This window comes from Rhinopithecus bieti, unplaced genomic scaffold (genome assembly GCF_001698545.2).
Source record: "Rhinopithecus bieti isolate Rb0 unplaced genomic scaffold, ASM169854v2 scaffold_59220, whole genome shotgun sequence".
Taxonomy (NCBI): domain Eukaryota; kingdom Metazoa; phylum Chordata; class Mammalia; order Primates; family Cercopithecidae; genus Rhinopithecus; species Rhinopithecus bieti.
Window position 1 is genome coordinate 324,021 of NW_016822842.1, and position 20,173 is coordinate 344,193.

The following is a 20,173-nucleotide window of genomic DNA, read 5'->3' on the forward strand; positions in this document are numbered from 1 at the left end:
TTTTTTTAAGACAGCGTCTCGCTCTGTCGCCCGGGCTGGATCACAGTGGCCGGGTCTCAGCTCACTGCAAGCTCCGCCTCCCGGGTTTACGCCATTCTCCTGCCTCAGCCTCCCGAGTAGCTGGGACTACAGGCGCCGCCACCTCGCCTGGCTAGTTTTTTGTATTTTTTAGTAGAGACGGGGTTTCACTGTGTTAGCCAGGATGGTCTCAATCTCCTGACCTTGTGATCCGCCTGTTTCGGCCTCCCAAAGTGCTGGGATTACAGGCTTGAGCCACCGCGCCCGGCCAGAAACAGAATTTTTAAACTAGAAGACGACAGAAATCACCTAGTCTAGGCTAGGTTTGTTGATGCTCAGCCACAGTATCAGAGACTCATACGTGTATAAGGTACCATGTTATTTATTTATTTTGCCTTGCTGAGAATTAGCAAGTCAGTGGAGAAAAGAATGAAGCTGGTGCATGAGAACTAGATGAGACTCAAACTTCAAATGGGTACAGAGGTTTCATTCACACTCAATTTTTTAAAAAGTCATCTTTCATAAACCTAGAAGGTTTTATGTTATTTTGGTAGGATTAAATTTAAACAGCTGAAAATTAGAGTAATACCACTGAGCTTTAGTTGTTAACTGACCTGAAACTGCTAGTATCACCACTACTGCTACAAAAGTGATTAAGCCCTTCTGGCTCATCTGTGCTAGAAAACTGGATAATAAAAAGTCGTGTTGATTGGCCGGGCACGGTGGCTCAAGCCTGTAATCCCAGCACTTTGGGAGGCCGAGGCGGGCGGATCACGAGGTCAGGAGATCGAGACCATCCTGGCTAACACAGTGAAACCCCGTCTCTACTAAAAAAAATACAAAAAACTAGCCGGGCGAGGTGGCGGGCGCCTGTAGTCCCAGCTACTCGGGAGGCTGAGGCAGGAGAATGGCGTAAACCCGGGAGGCGGAGTTTGCAGTGAGCTGAGATCTGGCCACTGCACTCCAGCCTGGGTGACAGAGCGAGACTCCGTCTCAAAAAAAAAAAAAAAAAAAAGTCGTGTTGATTGTTTCAAGTGGGTGTACACCTCCCAGTGAGGTGAAATTATCTGGCCAACAAGATACATTTAGGAATCTCAATTCCTTTATTTAACACCCGAGGAATATGAAGAAAATTTTAAAGCCACTGCGTATCGGATGAAAACTTCAGGAGCAGACTGTTACTCTCTTTCAGTTACAAGGACCTCGACAGCATGCTCTGTTCTTGGTGAAATTAGACTGTTATTTCAGATAGTTTTGTTACGTTGAAATAACAGAAAAGCCCTCCCCAACATCTAGTTTTCAGTCCTCAAATAAAAATTTAGAATAGTGCCAGATGACTTCATGAGCCACTACGATTTCTTACGGTACCTAAATCCACCATGAGGAGACGCCCAAGTGCTGTGTAGAAGGTAGTCCGACACCGCATGTCTGTCAGGTTGGACTGATTGTTAATACCCAAAAATGAAAAGTGCTCGCTCTATTGAAAAAAAAGAAAACAAGTTAAAGGTAAAAACATGAGTTAGAGGCAGAATGCAAGCCAGTAATCAGAGAAGTACTGAGCCCTTTCAAGCCAATGGCTATGTAGTCATTCCTTGAGGATCTGAAGGTTTTTTTTTTTTTTTGAAGGCAGGCTACCGTTGTTACTATTACTAATTTATCTGCAGTATGAGTAGCAGTAGGTGACTTCACCATAACTCAGATCATCTGGATCTCAAAGAGCCATTCTGATGACAGTAAGTGTAATCTGGCAGTGTGGTGGGAATCAGGACCACAGTCTTTGCTGTAGCAATACCCAGGACCTCAATTTAAATATCTCCTTTGTGTGTCAAGAAAGTATGGGTGGTAGGAGGGCAGGAAAAAAAGCTAAAATCACTCACCGTGTGATTGTTCAGCATGAACTGTACCGCACTAAGCTTCACTAGCTTCCTTACACTACTGTACGTAAAGACAAAGGAAGAAGGTCAAGGAAAGTGTGAAGCAGACTGAGACTCTAAGGCAGACGGAAACTTTCCAGAATAAAGAACAGTTTACCCAAATATCTTTTTTTTTTTAAAAAAAAAAACACTTGAGTATACCACTGCCAAATATGAAAAAATGTGTTCTCTTCTAAACACTATTTAATCAATAAGAAAACACCTATATCAAACTCCTATTTGTAAGAAAATAGATAAACCTAGCAGTTTCCCCAAATAATCATGGATATCCTAAAATGGCTTTTCTAAGCGGGTGTTCCAAGGGAGAATTAGGCCCTAAACCCCTGCCTAAGAGGCATATATTGTATATAATTAATGAACTTCTCTCCTATTTAGAATGGTACTAGCTATATACAGTATTTGGAGAAGTGAGAATAAAGTCACTTCAATAATTTTACAGGGTTTACCCTTCTTGCGGACCCCTGATTGTGAAAAGCTGCCCTACAGCAATTCAAACTTTATAGCAGATCTAGTTCAAGTCAAGAGGAAGTATAGTCATTACTTCAATCACAAAGTTTGGAATCAGGATGTTTCTACCAACCAGCTGATGGGACAACCTAAGAAGGAGTTTGTCTCTACTAAGGATACTAAAACCTTGGTCACACAGAGTGTGTACCTATGAGATGGGGCTACTATGCACTTCTGGAACTTAGGAATAGACAGGGATAAATCTGTACTAAACTATCAGGTCGGGTGTCGGCTCATTTTTGGGGTCTGAAATTATTCCTATATTCTGCATGGGCATTGGCGTTTTTGGACTCCTAGGAAAATGGAAGATATGTGAGTACACAGTAAAGTTAAACTGAAGTGGAAAGAGCAGGAGGCCATGATTCTAAGACTGTGGCATGCCACTTTCTGTTGTGCACAGAAACTAGCTTAGAAAAGGATATCCAATGGAGAGGTCATTGAGAAGCTGTAGTGTCTTGGAGGTGATTGGTTCACAACGGCCCCAGTACTTCAAGTTGGTGATGCTGGAGGACAAAAAGAAAAAAAAAGCAGGAGACCCTTTTGATTTGCTGGTTTCCTTGAGGGCTGGGAGAAGAGAAAGTCATTCATCAAAAGTCACCACACATCTGCACCACCAATTCACAGACATCACGACCACAAAAAAAGATGGGTAGGAAATCTCTGTACTTACATTTGGTTGACTAGAAAAATTATCCTTCAGATAATCTTCACTACTTGGTTCCAAAGCTACACTGGCCCATACCCAGGCCCTTGGAATTCTGGGGCACTCCAGGGCTGATTTCTGCAGCAAGGGTAAGAGATTTCTGCGGCAGTGATAACATGCAGACGTATGCAATTCTGCACCTGCACCATCCACTGTCAGCTGCAGAATTCTAGTAGCCCTTGCTTCTGGATTCTTGGCTGGCAGAGTCCTTTAGACCCCCTTTGCTTTTTCCATCTTAAATTATTAACCAGCTCATGGATATGAGTGTTTAGGGTTGGGATAGTTGGTAGGAGGCAAAATGTCACTCTGCACACAGCCCTGGGTAATATATTTGGCTCCTAGTGTGTGCTTTGGTAAATGAACTCCTAAAAAGGGCAAAATGTAACCGAAGGGGTATAACGTAAAAAAATAAAAAAGGGCCAATTAGGAGCTCCAACTCTGAAGACAGTTCAAACAGCAGCACTAGATTTTGGAGACTCAACAATAAAGGGTGTGATGTTTTCTGGGAGGAATAAGCCCATTTTTAAGTGGGGCTTTCCCCTTCGAGGGGATAACTAGAGGAAATCAGCAACAGAAAGTGAATGCCTATACTGGGCATCCCTGGAGCACGGCAACTGGGTGAGGGGCTGAGCAGCAATTACTGGGGTGGAGGTCTGTTTTACTAATGTACATGACAGGGTTTCACCTGTGATTCCAGAGGCTAAAGAGGAGATTCTGCAAGAACAAAATTAAATCCTTGCCTGTACAAGCCTGGAATGCTCTGGGGCCGGGCCATATCTCTAAGCACAGCTTGTCACACACTCAAATGCACAATTTTCTGACGCAAACGATCAATGCTGGAATACCAGGCACTGGCAGCACAATGCCAAGATCACATTTTACAGTTGCAACAGGATTGCAAAGGACTCTTGCTGGTGGCAAGCTGAAACACTTACATTTTTCCTATGAAGACGCTTAGGACCATGGTCTCATCATTCAAGCCCAGAACTTCTGAGAGTCGGCGGTACAGCTGGTGTTAAGAAGAGAAAGTAACCAGAACACATTAATTAGAACAATCACATCCCGGTACTATTTTTGTCCATACTCGTGGGTAAGATGTGGAAGAAAATGGACAAGACTCCCAGAGAGGACTTTACTGAAGGGATAAGCTAGTTTCTAAGTATTACTGGACAGATGCTGAGCAATCTTACTGGTCCCTTTCAATCCTGAAATTACAAAAAGACAGTCCAAATCTTCTGCTGTTCTGAATATTAATTCATGCATGGAGACTAAGAATTGCCCATTTGTGGGAGAACAACAGATGTTTGGACCGGCCATTTGTTAAGCACTAGAGAAATGGGCCCAATTATTTGACGAATCTCCCAGAATTTAAAAGCTAAGAGAAAACATTTGCACTGTCCGATGACCTGAAATCTGGAAGTTATGTGAACTATCAGCAACTGTTCCCCTCCATCAGAAATCGCACAAGTGAGAAGAAGTGAGAACTAAGGGGAGCCAATTAACAGGCTGTTACCTTAGAGGATTTCTGCACTTGGTCCCCAATGTAGATCTTACGAAACTGTTCAAAAAAGCTCAGCATGGCCAACTCTAGCTTCTCATTACCCGCCTGGGCCAAACGAGAATCTGTTAGGTTCATCAGCTGGAGCACCCTGGAGGAAGAGGAGCAATGATTCTCTCAACAGCAGGACATCCTTGTTACTCTAGACAACCCAAGCTATCTTGACATGGTCATATATGCCTGTACTTGGGTAGAGCAACCTCCTGCAACCAAGTTCATCTATATAAATGAGAGAGATAGGACTAGACCAGGAGTTTTCGATCTTTTTTTCTCACAGAGCCATGAAAGGAATGGTGACACATAAAGGATGATGTTCACAGGTAGGTAACACTTCCACGGATTACTAGCAGAAATGCTACCTGTGACTTCATCCCTTTTCTCTGTACCCTCTCCCCAAAAGAAAGGATACTGGAATACAAGTGAGTGAATGCAAATACAGATGTCATAATAAGTGAGTCATCTGACATTTGAGTGTGGGAATAGTTAACTATTTGTGACATTTGAGTGTGGGAATAGTTAACTATTTGAGTGAATGAGACTCCATCATTGTGTTGCTACACTCAAGCTCAGAACCAGTCTGCAAGACATTGTTTGAACTAAATTTATATTATGACACACACAGTACTGAACTGGGCTGCAGAATCAGAAAGGCATTAGATTTCATTCTTTAAGTTTTGCTCAACTCTTCAAAAAACGCCAGTGGGAAAATGCTACGTAGACTTTTGTCAGGATTAAGGGACCTGTGGGCAAATGGGCATCTGATAAACAAAATGGGGGTGGAAAGAAACAAATGAGAATTTTCAGAAGATACATATATATTGAAGGCCGGGCGCAGTGGCTCATGCCTGTAATCCCAGCACTTTGGGAGGCCGAGGCAGGTGGATAACCTGAGGTCAGGAGTTCGAGACCAGCCTGGCCAACATGGTGAAACCCCGTCTCACTAAAAATACAAAAATTAGCCAGATGTGGTGGCACATGCCTGTAATCATAGCTACTTGAGAGGCTGGGGCAGGAGAATCGCTCGAACCTGGGAGAATTGCTCGAACCTGGGAGAACCCGCGACAGGGAGGCAGAGGCTGCAGTGAGCTAAGATAGCGCCACTGCACTCTGGTCTGGGTGACAGAGCGATACTCCATCTCCAAAAAAATTTTAAAACAGTTTTGATAGAATGAGAACTGCACAGATACAAAATAACTTGAAATGTATGGCCAAGAGATTTGAAAGGCTGTAGGAACTCTGTAACTCCATCGCTGGTGAACTTTAAAGAACCACAGTTTCCTTTTAGACTTATTTTGGGATGGCAAAAGCAATCCATATTTTACTAACTCTGAGATATTGTTCTTAAACAGACCTAACAGAGAATCTCTGCTTTAGTTTTCCTAATTCTGTATCCATTATTTCCTTGCTGAATTAGTTGTTTTTTTTTTTTTAAAGTAAAGATCATAGGCAGAGTTATCGCGGCACTTATAAAAGGCTTGAAAGCTGTGTCCCATGGGCAGTTAGCATGTTAAGACTATGTTCTGTAAGTGGAGAGGACCCTATCGGGGAGTGGAGAAGTGCCAGCTAGGTGGAGTGGAGAGCTTCTGTAGGGAGCACTTACCGACAGACAAGCTCACCATCCATGGCGTCTTGCTCATCGGTGCTGGCAAAAGAAACCCGGCCACCGATCACTGCTCCAATAATGTAAACCAGCCATGTCAGCCTTCCTGCAGCAGGAGACAGACCCAGTGTCACCTCCAGTGATAGTTTCTTGAAGACATTCCTCACTCTGAACTTCCTTAATCTTAAGAACACTATGGTGAAACCATAAAGTCTTACTTTTCTTACAGAGAATGGCTACTTCTCTGCTTTGGTTAAGAGCAATGCTAAGGGGGAAATTCGTTAGGTAACCAACGTTCCTGTATCAGACAAGGCCATTATTTTTAGTGTAGTATTTCCTTAGAGTTAAAACACCCAAGCTGGGCACAGTGCTACGTTACAAACACCAGCTAGGCCTGGTGAAAAGAGGAAGCCCAGGTTACTGTCTGTACTTATCTCCCTGTTTCCCCTAGGCCTTTATTTAGTAGTCATAAACCTCTTGGCCTGGTCCCAGCTGTGCTGTGGGGCATTAAAAAGTAGACAGGAGCCAGGTGTGGTGGCACATGCCTGTAGTCCCAGCTACTTTGGGAGGCTGAGGCAGGAGGATCACTAGAGCCAAGAAGTTCAAGGCCCGCGTGGGCAACATAGCGAGACCTCATCTCTTAAAACAAAATCCCACTGCAGATGTGATTTCAGTTCTTCTTCCCTAGTCCCCTGAGGGATTTATTCATTCATAAAGATTTTTGGGCATATGGAGGTAACTGATGATGAAAGAATCCTTTTGCAGGGAGGTAGGAAAGAGGTGGCAATAAGCGAAGGGGTACTGGACAATATCTCCTTACAGGTCTTGAGTTCCCAGCATGCTGCACACTCACCCTCCTGCACTGCAATGTCCATTGGGCTTGCGCTGGCGCTCTGTAGCAGCTCCTGGTACGACTGGGCCGACTGGTCAAACAACTGCACGAGGAGTGCACAGGTCTTCTCATACTCACAACGCCCAATGGTGGACAGCTGGTCCAACTGCTGCTGGACCAGCCCCGTATCCTCCAGAGGATCTTCCAGGCCATCTCTATTCCCAAGGGAAGAAGGAAGGCAGCTCTCTTAAAATATGACTACTGATTTCCCCATTATAGCAGCTCTCTGACTTCTTCACTTAGCTACCATTTCCGACTGTAGAGGCCTACATCCCAACATTACTTTTTCCCAAGGAAGAATGTTTAATGAGGCAGAAGGCCAATGTCTTTGCCCTAGCATCAGTCTCCCTTAGGTATATTCTGCTTGTTGGTGTCCACTCTTACAATCTGAATTCTCAACTCTTAATGTTTTTCTGCCTTAAACTTCAAAGTCCTGCCCTTCTCACCTCTCTGACCTCTTGACTCTTAGTCTTTCTGCTTGTTCCTGACTATAGTAAACTATAGGATAAGTACACAGTCCCGTGTGGGAGGCCATTGTGGCCAGATGTGTCTCGGAATTCAGAACTGTTGAGATTGGAGGAAGGCAGTATGATGCTTCTACCACATCATATAAAACCCTTGATGGGCTTTGTGGCACATCAAACTCAATGTTCCTGTAGCAAAACTTATGAATATTATAAATGGTCATACTAAGTAGAATTAAAAAAAAAAAACTATAAATAGTCTCGTACTAACTCCTGTCCAGTTTTGTAACAAGTGAATTCTAATTCCAAACTGATGAGGAAATTTCTTTTGTCATATCCTTGACTTTGGAATTGCAGACAAGGCATTGTGGACCTGTACTAGGTCTTGCTTTATCTGCCGGCTCCTAGATTTTAACATGTTGTCCACTGAGGAGCTTTTCTATTGTTACACTGCAGTATGATAATGCCAGCAACAGCAGCAGTAGGAGCAGCAGCAGCAGCACTAAAACTAGCTGTGTGCTTACCATGTGCTACACACTGTGCCAGAACATACTAATTTAATCCTTGTAAGAACCTTATGAGGTAGGCCTATTATTATTTGAATTTTACAAATACAGAAATGGAGCAGCTTGCCCAAGAGTACACAGCTACTAACTGGCTATCTGGCCCCAGAGCCTACAAACATATAACCACTCCCCAACAATGCCTCACTGAAGCCAGCTGAATCCTCAGGAGTGGAAGCTATGGAGGTGACAGGAGAAGGCTTGCTGGTGAACTTCATGAATACTCAGATTTTGAACTGATTCAAGTCATAAACAGTTAAGACTATAACTCACGACTATTCAATGCACTTGGGGCTAAGCAAATTAAGAACCCAACTTAAAAAGGCCCCAGACCCTTAGACTCCAAGTAAATTCTCTTGACAAACAGCCAGTGAAAATAAGAAAGCTACCTAAACAGGGATACTTTCATTTAATATAGGTCATTTTTGAAAGGGCTTGACACTTCTTTAGCTACAGGTTTTTGGTTCAGTTAAGTCAATGTAGACAGAAACCATGTGTGAATGTAATGTAATCAGTGATCAGTGGCTTAGAATTCTTATGTGTTCTAGCTCTGGAATTAGAATTGACAACTAGATTGTGTAATCTTTATCCACTTATTTCTTTAGGAGTTCACATTAAGCACCTATAAGTCACACATTATAATTCTTATCATCTATATCTTATAAATGTTTCTCACATTGAAAGAAAAACAGCGACAAGGACAAACATTATATGGATATACTCTGTATTCAAAGATATTGCTATGGACATTGAAAAGGGGGAATATGAATAGAATATAAATATTCAAGCGACAAGACCATTCTATCAGGCTTTATGCTCTCAGGCTACTCTGCTGACAAGGAAAAAGAATCATGAACAGCAGCAGCTCCAATGAGACAACCTTTGAGTACCTTTTTGCCAATGGGGTGTCTGATTTCTAGGAAGTGTGACAAGAGACCACTGGTGAGGGAATGAATGAGGCTAAGTTTCCTTACCTCAGTATGATGTGCACAGATTCCAACCGGGATGTGATGTAGGCTTTGGTAACCTCAGGAGTGTAAGTTTCCAGCATGTGGGGCTCTGTGGCTTTGACATACGGCACAGAGGCTGCCAGACGCTGCCACAGGCTCAGAAGATAGTGCACACTATTTGGAGCAAATTCCCAGTGCTAAAGAAAAGTAGAAAAGCAGAAGGCACATTTTTCATTTCTGTACACGTTAGTCCCATACCATCAACATAGAAGATAAAGACTTTTTTCTTTTTTTAAAAAAGAGGATAGACTTTTGTGGGCTTTGGTCTGTGTATGACAACTAATTAAATGTGTTTATTAGTATTTCAGAGAGTAAGCATCTAATGAGAAGGGCTGCTCTATGCTGGCTGTGTAAGCCTTACCACAAGGAAAGCCATGTGTAAGTGGGTCTCAACCATTAGTATGCATGAGAATCACCTGAAGAACTTGTTAGACACACCAAGGCTCTACCATTAGGACCTAGTGAACCAGAAATTATGGGGATAAGATTCAAGAATCTATATTTTTTCATCAGTCCCCTAGATGACTGTGATACAAGCCATAAAATTTAAGACCCACTGTTCTATATTACACGACTAAGAAAGATAGGGCATCAACTCTCTTTGCACTCTTCTGTCTAGCTCCCTGTTCCAACCTTGGCTTTTTTGGGGTGACTATGAGGGAATTCTCTCTGGGATGAATCTAAATATTATCCTAGTAATTCCCACATTTTCCTCTCCCCACACTACTTGCACTTGTGTAAATATAAATCACAGGCCACAACAGTAACTACTCTGCAAGGCTATACTGTATTTATGGTTACCTTTGCCAAGAAAAAAAATATATTCTTACATGGTTAAAACCAACAAGCAAGAGAAGAGATTACAGTATTTAGGAAGGAAGACACAAGTAATCAAAGACAAACCTGTAGGCTGGTCACTGTGAAGTTGGCTATCAATCGGATGACCTCAGGGTAGTTTTCCACCTTTACCAGTTCTCCCAGTTGATAGTTACTCTTCAATCGGGCCAGTAGTCTGCAAAACTCATGGTAATTGTTTGGGTCTGATAAACTCTGGCAATAGCAGAGGAGAAAAATAAAATGTAAAATGTGACAACATACTTCAAGAATGATGTATACTTGAGATGGCATGGGGGAAGGGTTAAAATCTACTTTTAACTTCTGGGCTACAGGTCATGATTCAGAATGATACGTCTGTATAATGTTCAGAACAATTTTTTAAAAAGTCACTTTGAAAAGGGACAGTCACATTTATTATTTCATATGTTCACAATAATAATCCCATGAGATGACATTATTAGCCTCAACGGACAGAGTTTGAAACAGAAGCCCAGGAGGATCACACTGAGGTAGTAAAGCTCATTATGGCAGAAGTGGGCACGACCTAAGACGTGACTAGCCTGTCTGCTTATTGATTGCTACCAACAAAAGGAATCTAATGAAATTTTCATTTCCACATCTGTCAAACTGATCATTAAGCAAAACTAACCAATAGTTAGCAAAGTTATACAAATGTTTCATATATTTATATCACTTACTGTAATTTATTCATATATTGTTTATATGATATAGTTATAACAAATATTACAGACATTTTAAAATCTATTCTACCAGTATATTTAATTGTATGTTTCCCGATATGCCTTCCTCTGTTAGCACATGTGGAACAAGACTTTGTTTTGTTCATCCGTGTACCCCTGGTACAGAGTAGGTACTCAATATAATTTGTTGAATGAACGAATGAATTTTAAAAAGAGGAACAGAACTGAGTATATTTTAAAATAAACTGCTTTTAATTTTCTTCTAGTGTAGACAAGTGATACTTTCAAAAAAATACTGAATCACTGGGACTTCAAAAGACAAAAAGGGCAATCGAGTTATGAAACGAACATTTGAAAGAAGTATATTCCTTCCCACCTAAAAGCAGTCCTATATACTTAGGTTACCAATAAACATTTTTTTAAAATGGTAAACAAAATCAAAAAGCAAATGTTAGATATTATTTTTTGAGACAGAGTCTCACTGTCACCCAAGCTGGAGTGCAATGGCACGATCTCAGCTCACTGCAACCTCCGCCTCCTGGGTTCAAGTGATTCTCCTGCCTCGGCCTCCCAAGTAGCTAGGATTACAGGCACGTGCCACCATGGCCAGCTAATTTCTTTTGTAGTTTTAGTAGCTAATTTCTTTTGTAGTTTTAGTAGAGATAGGGTTTCACTATGTTGGCAAGGCTGGTCTTGAGCTCCTGACCTCAAGTGATATGCCCACCTTGGCCTCCCAAAGTGTTGGGATTACAGGAGTGAGCCACTGTGCCTGGCGATGTTAGATTCTTAATTTCTTGGGGGAAAAACGACTAGCTTCTTCCTTATTTCCTTATGGCAAAGTGATTCTTTCCCGTAACTCCTACATTTCTGAAGCTGGAGGATGTAAGCTCCTCTTTTGGGCAAATGCTCTCAGAATTGGCCTACAAATAGAGATTCACATCAGTCTTCCCTGAAGAACAACAGTCTGAATTGTTTACTGGACCTTGGGATGGATTTCCTTCTGACTCATAACAGCTGGGTGCACACTAATCCTATACATATGTAAATTCTCAGATAAACTTACCTGTGGGTTTTCCAGTATTCGTTTAACACCATCAACAAGATGAGAGAGAAACTTGGCCCTCTCTGCATTGTTAAACAGGGATCTTCTGACTGAGGCAATCTGTACCAAGCAGGATAATACCTAAATGCAGGGCAGAACCCAAACACAATGATTAAAAAGACTATACAGTTATTTTCACCAGAAACGTTCCACCTCCTACAATATCCTTCTTTAGGATATCTGAAACAACATTATTTTAAAAAGAGAAAAGAAAAGAGCATAGATCCAACCAGACCATAGCAGCCCTTTAAATTCAGTTTGGAAATTCTCTTAGGTACAAATTCCTCTGACCACTCCAATGGCATCTTTGTTCTTGCTAAGATATATTACTTCACCCTTTAAATATCAAGCAATTTATACTTTAAAGTTTTAGATTTAGTTTTCTTGGCTAATCTTGAGTTTGACATGTAGATATTATGTGCTTACGTCAATGCATGCTATAAAGAAATAAGCATATCGGCCGGGCGCGGTGGCTCACACCTGTAATCCCAGCACTTTGGGAGGCTGAGGCAGGCGGATCACAAGGTCAGGAGTTTGAGACCAGTTTAACATAGTGATACCCCGTCTCTACTAAAAATACAAAAAATTAGCTGGGCGTGGTGGCGGGCACCTATAATCCCAGGTACTTGGGAGGCTGAGGCAGGAGAACTGCTTGAAGCTGGGAGGTGGAGGCTGCAGTGAGCTGAGATTGTGCCACTGCACTCCAGCCCGGGCAACAGTGAGAGACTCCGTCTCAAAAAAAAAAAAAAAAAAAAAAAAAAAGAAAAAAGCATATCTGGGCCCTAAAAAAAAAAAAAAAAAAAAAAAAACAGCTTTGGCCAGGCGTGGTGGCTCATGCCTGTAATCCCAGCACTTTGGGAGGCTGAAGCAGGCATATCACCTGAAGTCGGGAGTTTGAGACCAGCCTGACCAACATGGAGAAACCCCGTCGCTACTGAAAATACAAAATTAGCTGGGTATGGTGGCTCATGCCTGTAATTCCAGCTACTCAGGAGGCTGAGGCAGGAGAATCGCCTGAACCCATGGATCGTGCCGTTCCACTCCAGCATGGGCAACAAGAACAAAACTCTGCCTCAAAGAAACAAACAAAAAAACACAATCCAGCTTTATCCCTGAAGATATTTCCCCCTGTTCCTGCTGTTAGATATTTATATTCTCTGTTTGCCCCTCTAGATCTGCTTTCGACCCTTCTCTACCCTGCCCTATTCCCTAGAAGGCTGACCTCTGTTGAGGACAGCAGCCAAGCTCCCTTGCCCTCTTGCTTCTAGTTGACTTCAACCAATGGAAAGCACGAGCAGGAGATCAGAGGGCAGAGGGAAGATGGTAGGTACCCCTCTTCCGACCATCCACCTGGCTATGTGGTGGCAGAGTTTCTCTAGTGATGGCCATGGTTCTTGTTGTCCAGCCCTCCTCTAAGCCACAGCTTCAACTCTCTCCAGATTTCCTTCACTTGCCCTTTGAGGCTCCCCACTACTGCCAGCCCAGGGGCATGCACCACCACCCCGTGTTGGTGTCCCTTAATTTTAACCATACCTTTGCAAGTAGTACTTTCTTAATTATCCCTCTTGACTGTGCTATCTTTTCTTGCAGTAACCTTAACGATACATCCGACAACACTGAAATCATGTTTCAGCAACCATAAGGTCTATATTAATTTGGAGAAGTGCTACAATGACTAGAAAAGTCCTCTACTGCACAAACACTACGCATACCACTCATTACTTCACTGTGTTTTCTTTATATATTTTGTGTACAACACCAACCAGTAATTTACACCAACAATCTGAAATACCAGACCAATAGTATTTTAGAACCTGAATGAATTTTGAGGTTTTAGGTTAATTATGGCTTTAAAGGAGAAATACACCATTCCCAATAGCTTTCAAATGTTATTCAGGGTAAGTATGCAAATTAGCCTTCGCATTACAGTTTCCATTTATGACAATCTAATGTACACCTGAGGGGTTTTCTAAGTCAGGACAATCTTAATAGTTCAACTAGACAGTATTAGGTGAATCCCCAGGTGCTAGCCTGTGGCCATTTGAGGAACAGCATAAGTCAGATACACGATGAGACCCAAAAGAGCTTGACCATCTGCAGGAATTGGCCTTTAGACAGGAATAATTTAAAAATAATTAAGACTTTATAGCTAGAACCTTTAGGCTACAAGCTTAATCTCAAAAGACTAGATAACTAGCCTAGTATTTCTATGCTTTACTTGTATAATTTTATAAAACAAAATGAATATAAGGCTCATTCACCATTGCTATCTTCTAGAAATAGGTTTGCTTTAAGAAACAGTAGTCCTGACTCACCAGAGGTGAAAATGAAGGAGGGATGGAATGATACAGGTCAAAAAACAGCTGCAGGGTTGAAGAATCTAAGAATGCTAGGGAAGAAAAAGACAGAAGACATCACTTCATTAGGGATGAACATTGCTGCTGGCATACTTCCAGTACTGTACATCAGGGGGCAATCCTTATGCCTACTTATCTTACAGAGCATTTATTTCATTTGGAAGTGATAAGCAAATAGGGGCTTTTCGGTTTTCCTTTTTCTTTTCTCTTTTTCTTGAGACAGAGTCTCCCTCTGTAGCCCACTGTAACCTCTGCCTCCCAGGTCCTGGTTCAAACGATTCCCCTGCCTTAGCCTTCCGAGTAGCTGGGATTACATGCACGAGCCACCATGCCCGGCTAATTTTTGTATTTTTAGTAGAGACGGGGTTTCACCATGTTCAGGCTGGTCTTGAACTCCTGAGACCGTGATCCGCCCGCCTAGGCCTCCCAAAGTACTGGGGTTACAGGTGTGAACCACCACGCCCGGCCTCTTTTCTTTTTTTGAAAGTACTATTTTAGCTTCTCTAAGAAACAGATTCATTCTTTCAATTCTCTGAGAACTTAATCTGAACACCTCTGTCCATAAAAAGAATTCAAAACTTTTATCCTTCTGGAATACAAAGACAAACATAAGAACAAGTTGTTCTGTTTGATTTTGTTTTTAAAGATAGTTATTATCCTAACTAGATTACAGAAGTCTCTGGGCAATTAATGCAAGGTGAAATACGGAACTATTATTAATCAGCAATTTTAAAAGTTCTTTGACACTGGTAGATCTGTAAGATCACTCCAACAACCTCCTCTACATTATAAAATAGATGTTACTGGCCGGGCACAGTGGCTCACACCTGTAGTCCCAGCACTCTGGGAGGCCAAGGTAGGAGAATCACTTGAGCCCAGGAGTTCAAGATGAGCTTGGGCAACATAGTGAGACCCCACTTCTACAAAACATAAACAAACAAAATTAGCCGGGTGTGGTGGCATGTGCCTGTAGTTCCAGATACTTGGGAGGCTGAGATGGGAAGACTGCTTGAGTCCAGAAGGTTGAGGCTGCAGTGAGCTGTGATCGTGCCACTGCACTCCAGCCTGGGTGACAGAGTGAGACCCTGTCTTTAAAAAACAAACAAACAAAAAGGACGTTCGAATTTTTTCTCAATTCTCCCTCAGAATACACAGGGGTTGGCTGGGCGCAGTGGCTCAAGCTTGTAATCCCAGCACTTTGGGAGGCCAAGACGGGCGGATCACAAGGTCAGGAGATCGAGACCATCCTGGCTAACACGGTTGAAACCCCGTCTCTACTAAAAAATAGGAAAAACTAGCTGGGCGAGGTGGCGGGCGGCTGTAGTCCCTGCTACTCGGGAGGCTGAGGCAGGAGTATGGTGTAAACCCGGGAGGCGGAGCTTGCAGTGAGCCGGGATCGCGCCACTGCACCACCGCACTTCCAGCCTGGGTGACAGAGCGAGACTCCGTCTCAAAAAAAAAAAAAAAAAAAAGAATACACAGGGGTTGCCAGGAGTTCTTTAGATCATCCTACAGATACTCTGTAGGGGAGTGACAGCCTTTGAGGTGGAGGAAGTTCTGTTACCTGATCTCCAGCTGGTGGGAATCTGCACTGTACACAGGTCGTCTGAAGACTCATCAGTGGAAGTGCCGATGAAGTCAAAGTTGAGGCAGTTATGAGTGAGCTTGAGCAGTTGCATGAGCAAGCCATGCTGACTTTCATCATTCAAGTTTAGATTCTTTCCTGAAGCCTGTAAAAATTACCACATAATGAGCCCCCAAAATCACTCCTCTCTTCCCAGCTTGCTACCAGACTCGATAAAGCTGTTAAGTCAGAAATGGAGGGCTATGTGTGAGCACAGTAAAATGTCCCCTTCTCTCCAAAGATACCGTACTTCTATCACCTGTTACTATGAAAATACCTAGCTTCTTATATATTATTAAAACATATTTACTATAAAAACATGAAGTTGGTATTTAAAGAAAGCCCCGTTTTAACACTTACACTTATTCCTCACACAATGTAGACACAATGGTCACAGAGAATTCTGAAGCAATACGGCTCCTGTGATTATTTTATTGGCACGTAAGATCCTAGTTATTTCTAGACAGGGCAGGGATTAAACTCTGGAGGGAGCTCTGAGGATGCTTAACACCCTGCCCTACTTTCTTTCCTTGTTTTACAACCACCATTAACAAAATCTCTCAAACCAGAATTAAAATCATCATTGAATTTTATTTACTCATCTGCAACGTACCTGCAGACTACAGGTGAGGACTGGCCACAGCTACTGTGCCTGTCCCTTCCAAGGTTATACTAGCTGAGCCTCCGTGACTGGCTGGCTAATTATTTGTTCTGATGGTATCAGTAAGGAGGATTCAATCCTTAGTTTTCTTAAAAGCTTTTCCCCTCCAGGGGGTGCAACAGCTTTTGCTAGGCAGCTTTGCTTAACCTGAGGATTATCTGGGAATTCTAAGGTAAAACTAAGTAATTGAGGAAAAAGATGAATATCGTTAACTGGAATAACAGAAAGAATACAAACTGGCTTCTAAAACTAAAACTGGGAAATGTTGGAAAATGAGAACAAAACCACAAAATGAACAAAAGCCAGAGGCCAACCCTATTTAGCTTTCTATAGGGACAAAGCATCTGAGCTGTGTTGCAACTGTGTGGAACTCCCAGCTTAACACTTCTTTCTCAGTTCAGCTCTATCAATAAATGAAATGAAACACCAACTTTCGATTTTAACACAGGTAATTTCCTTATGTGATACTGTCTACCCCTCCAGGTTATTAAATCTAAATGGATGTTAAAAATTCAAAATCTACTTTTCCTTACAGATGTTGCTTGTTTATGTGCTGCTTTTAACTCAGCGGGGGACAGGGAAACCAGCCTGGTTTCTGTATGCTAACAATGTAGTCTGAACCTACTTTCAGAGCGCTAAGAATCCAAACACCATAAAACTAACATGCTTTCACACCATATAGAAATATTTTATGTGGTTATAAAAACAGCAACAACAGAACTTCAAACTTTGAGTTAGGTAAACCAGATCCCTTTAAGATAGGAGTATGGGATAAGTGCTTACTTACTTCTCTTTACCTAGAGGAATTGATCTGAAACAGGGAAGTGACAATCACTTCTCCAACCTCAGTGGTCACTCTGACCAGTTCCTTCAACACCTCTATGAGTCTTATGTAAGAGATGATGATTAAAGAGATGCATAAACTCTCATGGGGTCAGTTAAAAGCTGACATTTAACAAATTCCCATCCATTCTCATTCCTTCAAAAGAAACTGGGAAACATAACCCAAACTACATGCTCACCTGTTTTAGTAAATTGCAGGAAAGTGTGAAGATATCAAATAATGATGAATCGCGAAAAGAAGAGGCTATTTTTCTGTGCTTGGTTAAAGGATGGGTGGTGTCTGCCTGTGCAGAAAAAGAAGAAACCAGTGCAAAGAATTAATTGCAAAAAAAGAATTTTTCATGTAGACTTCTAATAAGCTAGAAGGATTTTCAGTAAGAGCAACATAAACATAAAATACATTTTTAACATTTAAATTATTGTGAAACCATATCTAGTGAAAGGATGTAGGATAGTAAACTGCTAATAGCCAGGGTATCCTTTCTCTCTCGCTTACAGAAGGAAAACAAAAGGATGGATAATCTCTGCTGCAAATTCTTATTTTCCTTTGTATTCAGGGAGGTAAAACTTAAATTGTTGGCAGACATTATTGATAATTACTTTCATGTTGTACTGTGGCTTAATGGGCCAGGTGTGGTGACTCACCTCTGTAATTCTAGAACTTTGGGAGGTTGAGGCAGGAGGATCATTTGAGCCCAGAAGCAGACACAGTGAGAACCCCCCACCACCTCTAAAACTTAAAAAAAAAAAAAAGTCGGTGTGGTGGTTCATGCCTGTAAGTCCCAGCTACTCAGGAGGGCCTTCAGTCCAGGCATTCATGGCTGCACTGTACTCCAGCCTGGGCAGCAGAGTGAGATCCTGTCTCTTAAACACCCACAGAGAGAGTAACGAGGCTTTGATTTTGGTAAGCAAAACTCAAAACAAAACAAAATAAAACAAAACCTCAACGTGAAGTTACTGCAGAATTTCCAAATGACAACAGCCCATAATATTTGCCTCCTTTTCTAACCTATTTCAACATATTGTCTATACTGCAGAAGAGAAAACTTAATTTAAGTGGTTGTATTGGTCTCTTACTTATTTCGCTGTTCTTGTCTTTTCAGCTAAATTATAAATGTTTTTGTGGCTAAGAACTAAATCTTTTACTTCTTTAGTATGCTCCTAGTCCTAACACACAGTAGGTACTCAACATGTGGAATAAAATAACTTCAAAGTTGTCAAGAGTATTTTCAGTCTAACCACGTACTGAAAGCTTAAATCTCTTCTGTTTACTGATCAATTCATGCAAGAGGAGACTCATTCTGTTTTTGCCACATTAAAGTGTAAGGCAGCCAAGATTACTGACAAACAAGTCTTCCTAATTTTATTTCTAGGTTCTAAGTAAGAATAGTGGCAGAAATATACTTTCTTTTTTGAATCTGACAATCACAAAACAATGGAAAATTCAAATGATTTAGAGGCTCAAAATATTCTCCAATTTTTGCTTCTGTCATTGTGTTATCATGTGTCTTAGATAATAAAGGTCTTGTTAAATTATATATCATATAATCTGTTATCCTGATCATAATACAGAGAATGACTACAAACTAAATGGTACACACAATTTCATCATTTTCTTAGAAAAGTAAAATCTTGAAAAGTTTTTTATTATACATATATCAAAATGTATGTACTCTGTGGGGCCAAGCTTCAAAGGGGAAAACATTAAGTCCACAATCTCTATCCTTAGTTAATGCATCTGCTCTTCTGCTGCAAAGGTAAGAGTGGTTAAACAGCAAATTAGTTGTTAAGAACACAGGCCCTAGGATAAGACTATTTGGGTTTGAATCACATTGGTTGCTTGTGAAACCTTAGGCAAATGATTTCATCTTTATGTGCCTCAGTTTCCTGATCCAGAAAATGGGATAAACACAGTACCTACCTCATATGACTGTTCCGAGAATAAAATTAGTTACTATAAAGTGCTTAGAATGGTGGTAACAGTGATCACTCAAAAGTGTAAGCTGTTATTATTTTGGTAATTACTGATCACAATGGGGATTGCATGTGTCAAGAGAACACAACATGGACTCCCAATTTTCACAGGCTCTAAGCTAACATATTTGAAATAGGACCAACTCACAGTTAAGATTTCTCAGGGTTAATAAAAATGTCTGCAGAATTATGAGCAATAGCAACAGTAATCCTAATATCATTAATATGCTTCCAACTTAAGGGTGAGACGTTATAACTAATATTGATACGGGCCTGTTCTATAATCACAAATTTTTAGCTGGATAAAAAAGTAAATGACTAAAATATAGCCAGGGCAAAAGAAAGCCACTGGTGTTTCCTCTGTAGTATTCTGTGACATCAATGACCATTTAAAACTTTTAAGGTATACAGGAGCAGAAAGGGCACACGAAAGGTCGACCTTTATGGTCCCTTTTTAGAAGTCATTCTCTTCCATGGGCAAAGCAGTAGTATTTCGCCCTTTTTTTTTTGAGATGGAGTTTCATGACTTGTTGCCCAAGCTGGAGTGCAATAGCACGATCTTGGCTCACTGCAACCTCTGCCTCCCGGGTTCAAGCGATTCTCCTGCCTCAGCCTCCCGAGTGGCTGGGACTACAGGCACACGCCACCACGCCCGACTAATTTTTTGTATTTTTAGTAGAAACGGGGTTTCAACATGTTAGCCACGCTGGTCTTGATCTCCTGACCTCAGGTGATCCGCCTGCCTTGGCCTCCCAAAGTGCTGGGATCGCTTTTATCTCTAAAATGAAAATTAGTACCAAAAAAAAAAAAAAAAAAAAAAAAAAA

General features: G+C 41.5%; 1 protein-coding gene across 2 annotated transcripts in view; it reads right to left on the minus strand.

Moving 5' to 3' along the window:
- The window catches only part of XPO7 (exportin 7), a 36,816-nt gene that overhangs the window by 16,229 nt on the left and 414 nt on the right, over positions 1-20,173 (minus strand). For both annotated transcript variants that reach the window (XM_017861112.1, XM_017861113.1), the window contains exons 2-14: positions 17,554-17,658; positions 15,811-15,976; positions 14,205-14,278; positions 11,851-11,970; positions 10,153-10,299; positions 9,214-9,386; positions 7,174-7,367; positions 6,321-6,426; positions 4,676-4,811; positions 4,098-4,171; positions 2,882-2,962; positions 1,896-1,959; positions 1,387-1,495 (exon numbers count right to left, since the gene is read on the minus strand). In XM_017861112.1, coding sequence (XP_017716601.1) covers positions 1,387-1,495; positions 1,896-1,959; positions 2,882-2,962; positions 4,098-4,171; positions 4,676-4,811; positions 6,321-6,426; positions 7,174-7,367; positions 9,214-9,386; positions 10,153-10,299; positions 11,851-11,970; positions 14,205-14,278; positions 15,811-15,925 — 1,393 coding nt within the window. In that variant the 5' untranslated portion in view covers positions 15,926-15,976; positions 17,554-17,658. The remainder of the gene's footprint in view (positions 1-1,386; positions 1,496-1,895; positions 1,960-2,881; positions 2,963-4,097; positions 4,172-4,675; positions 4,812-6,320; positions 6,427-7,173; positions 7,368-9,213; positions 9,387-10,152; positions 10,300-11,850; positions 11,971-14,204; positions 14,279-15,810; positions 15,977-17,553; positions 17,659-20,173) is intronic.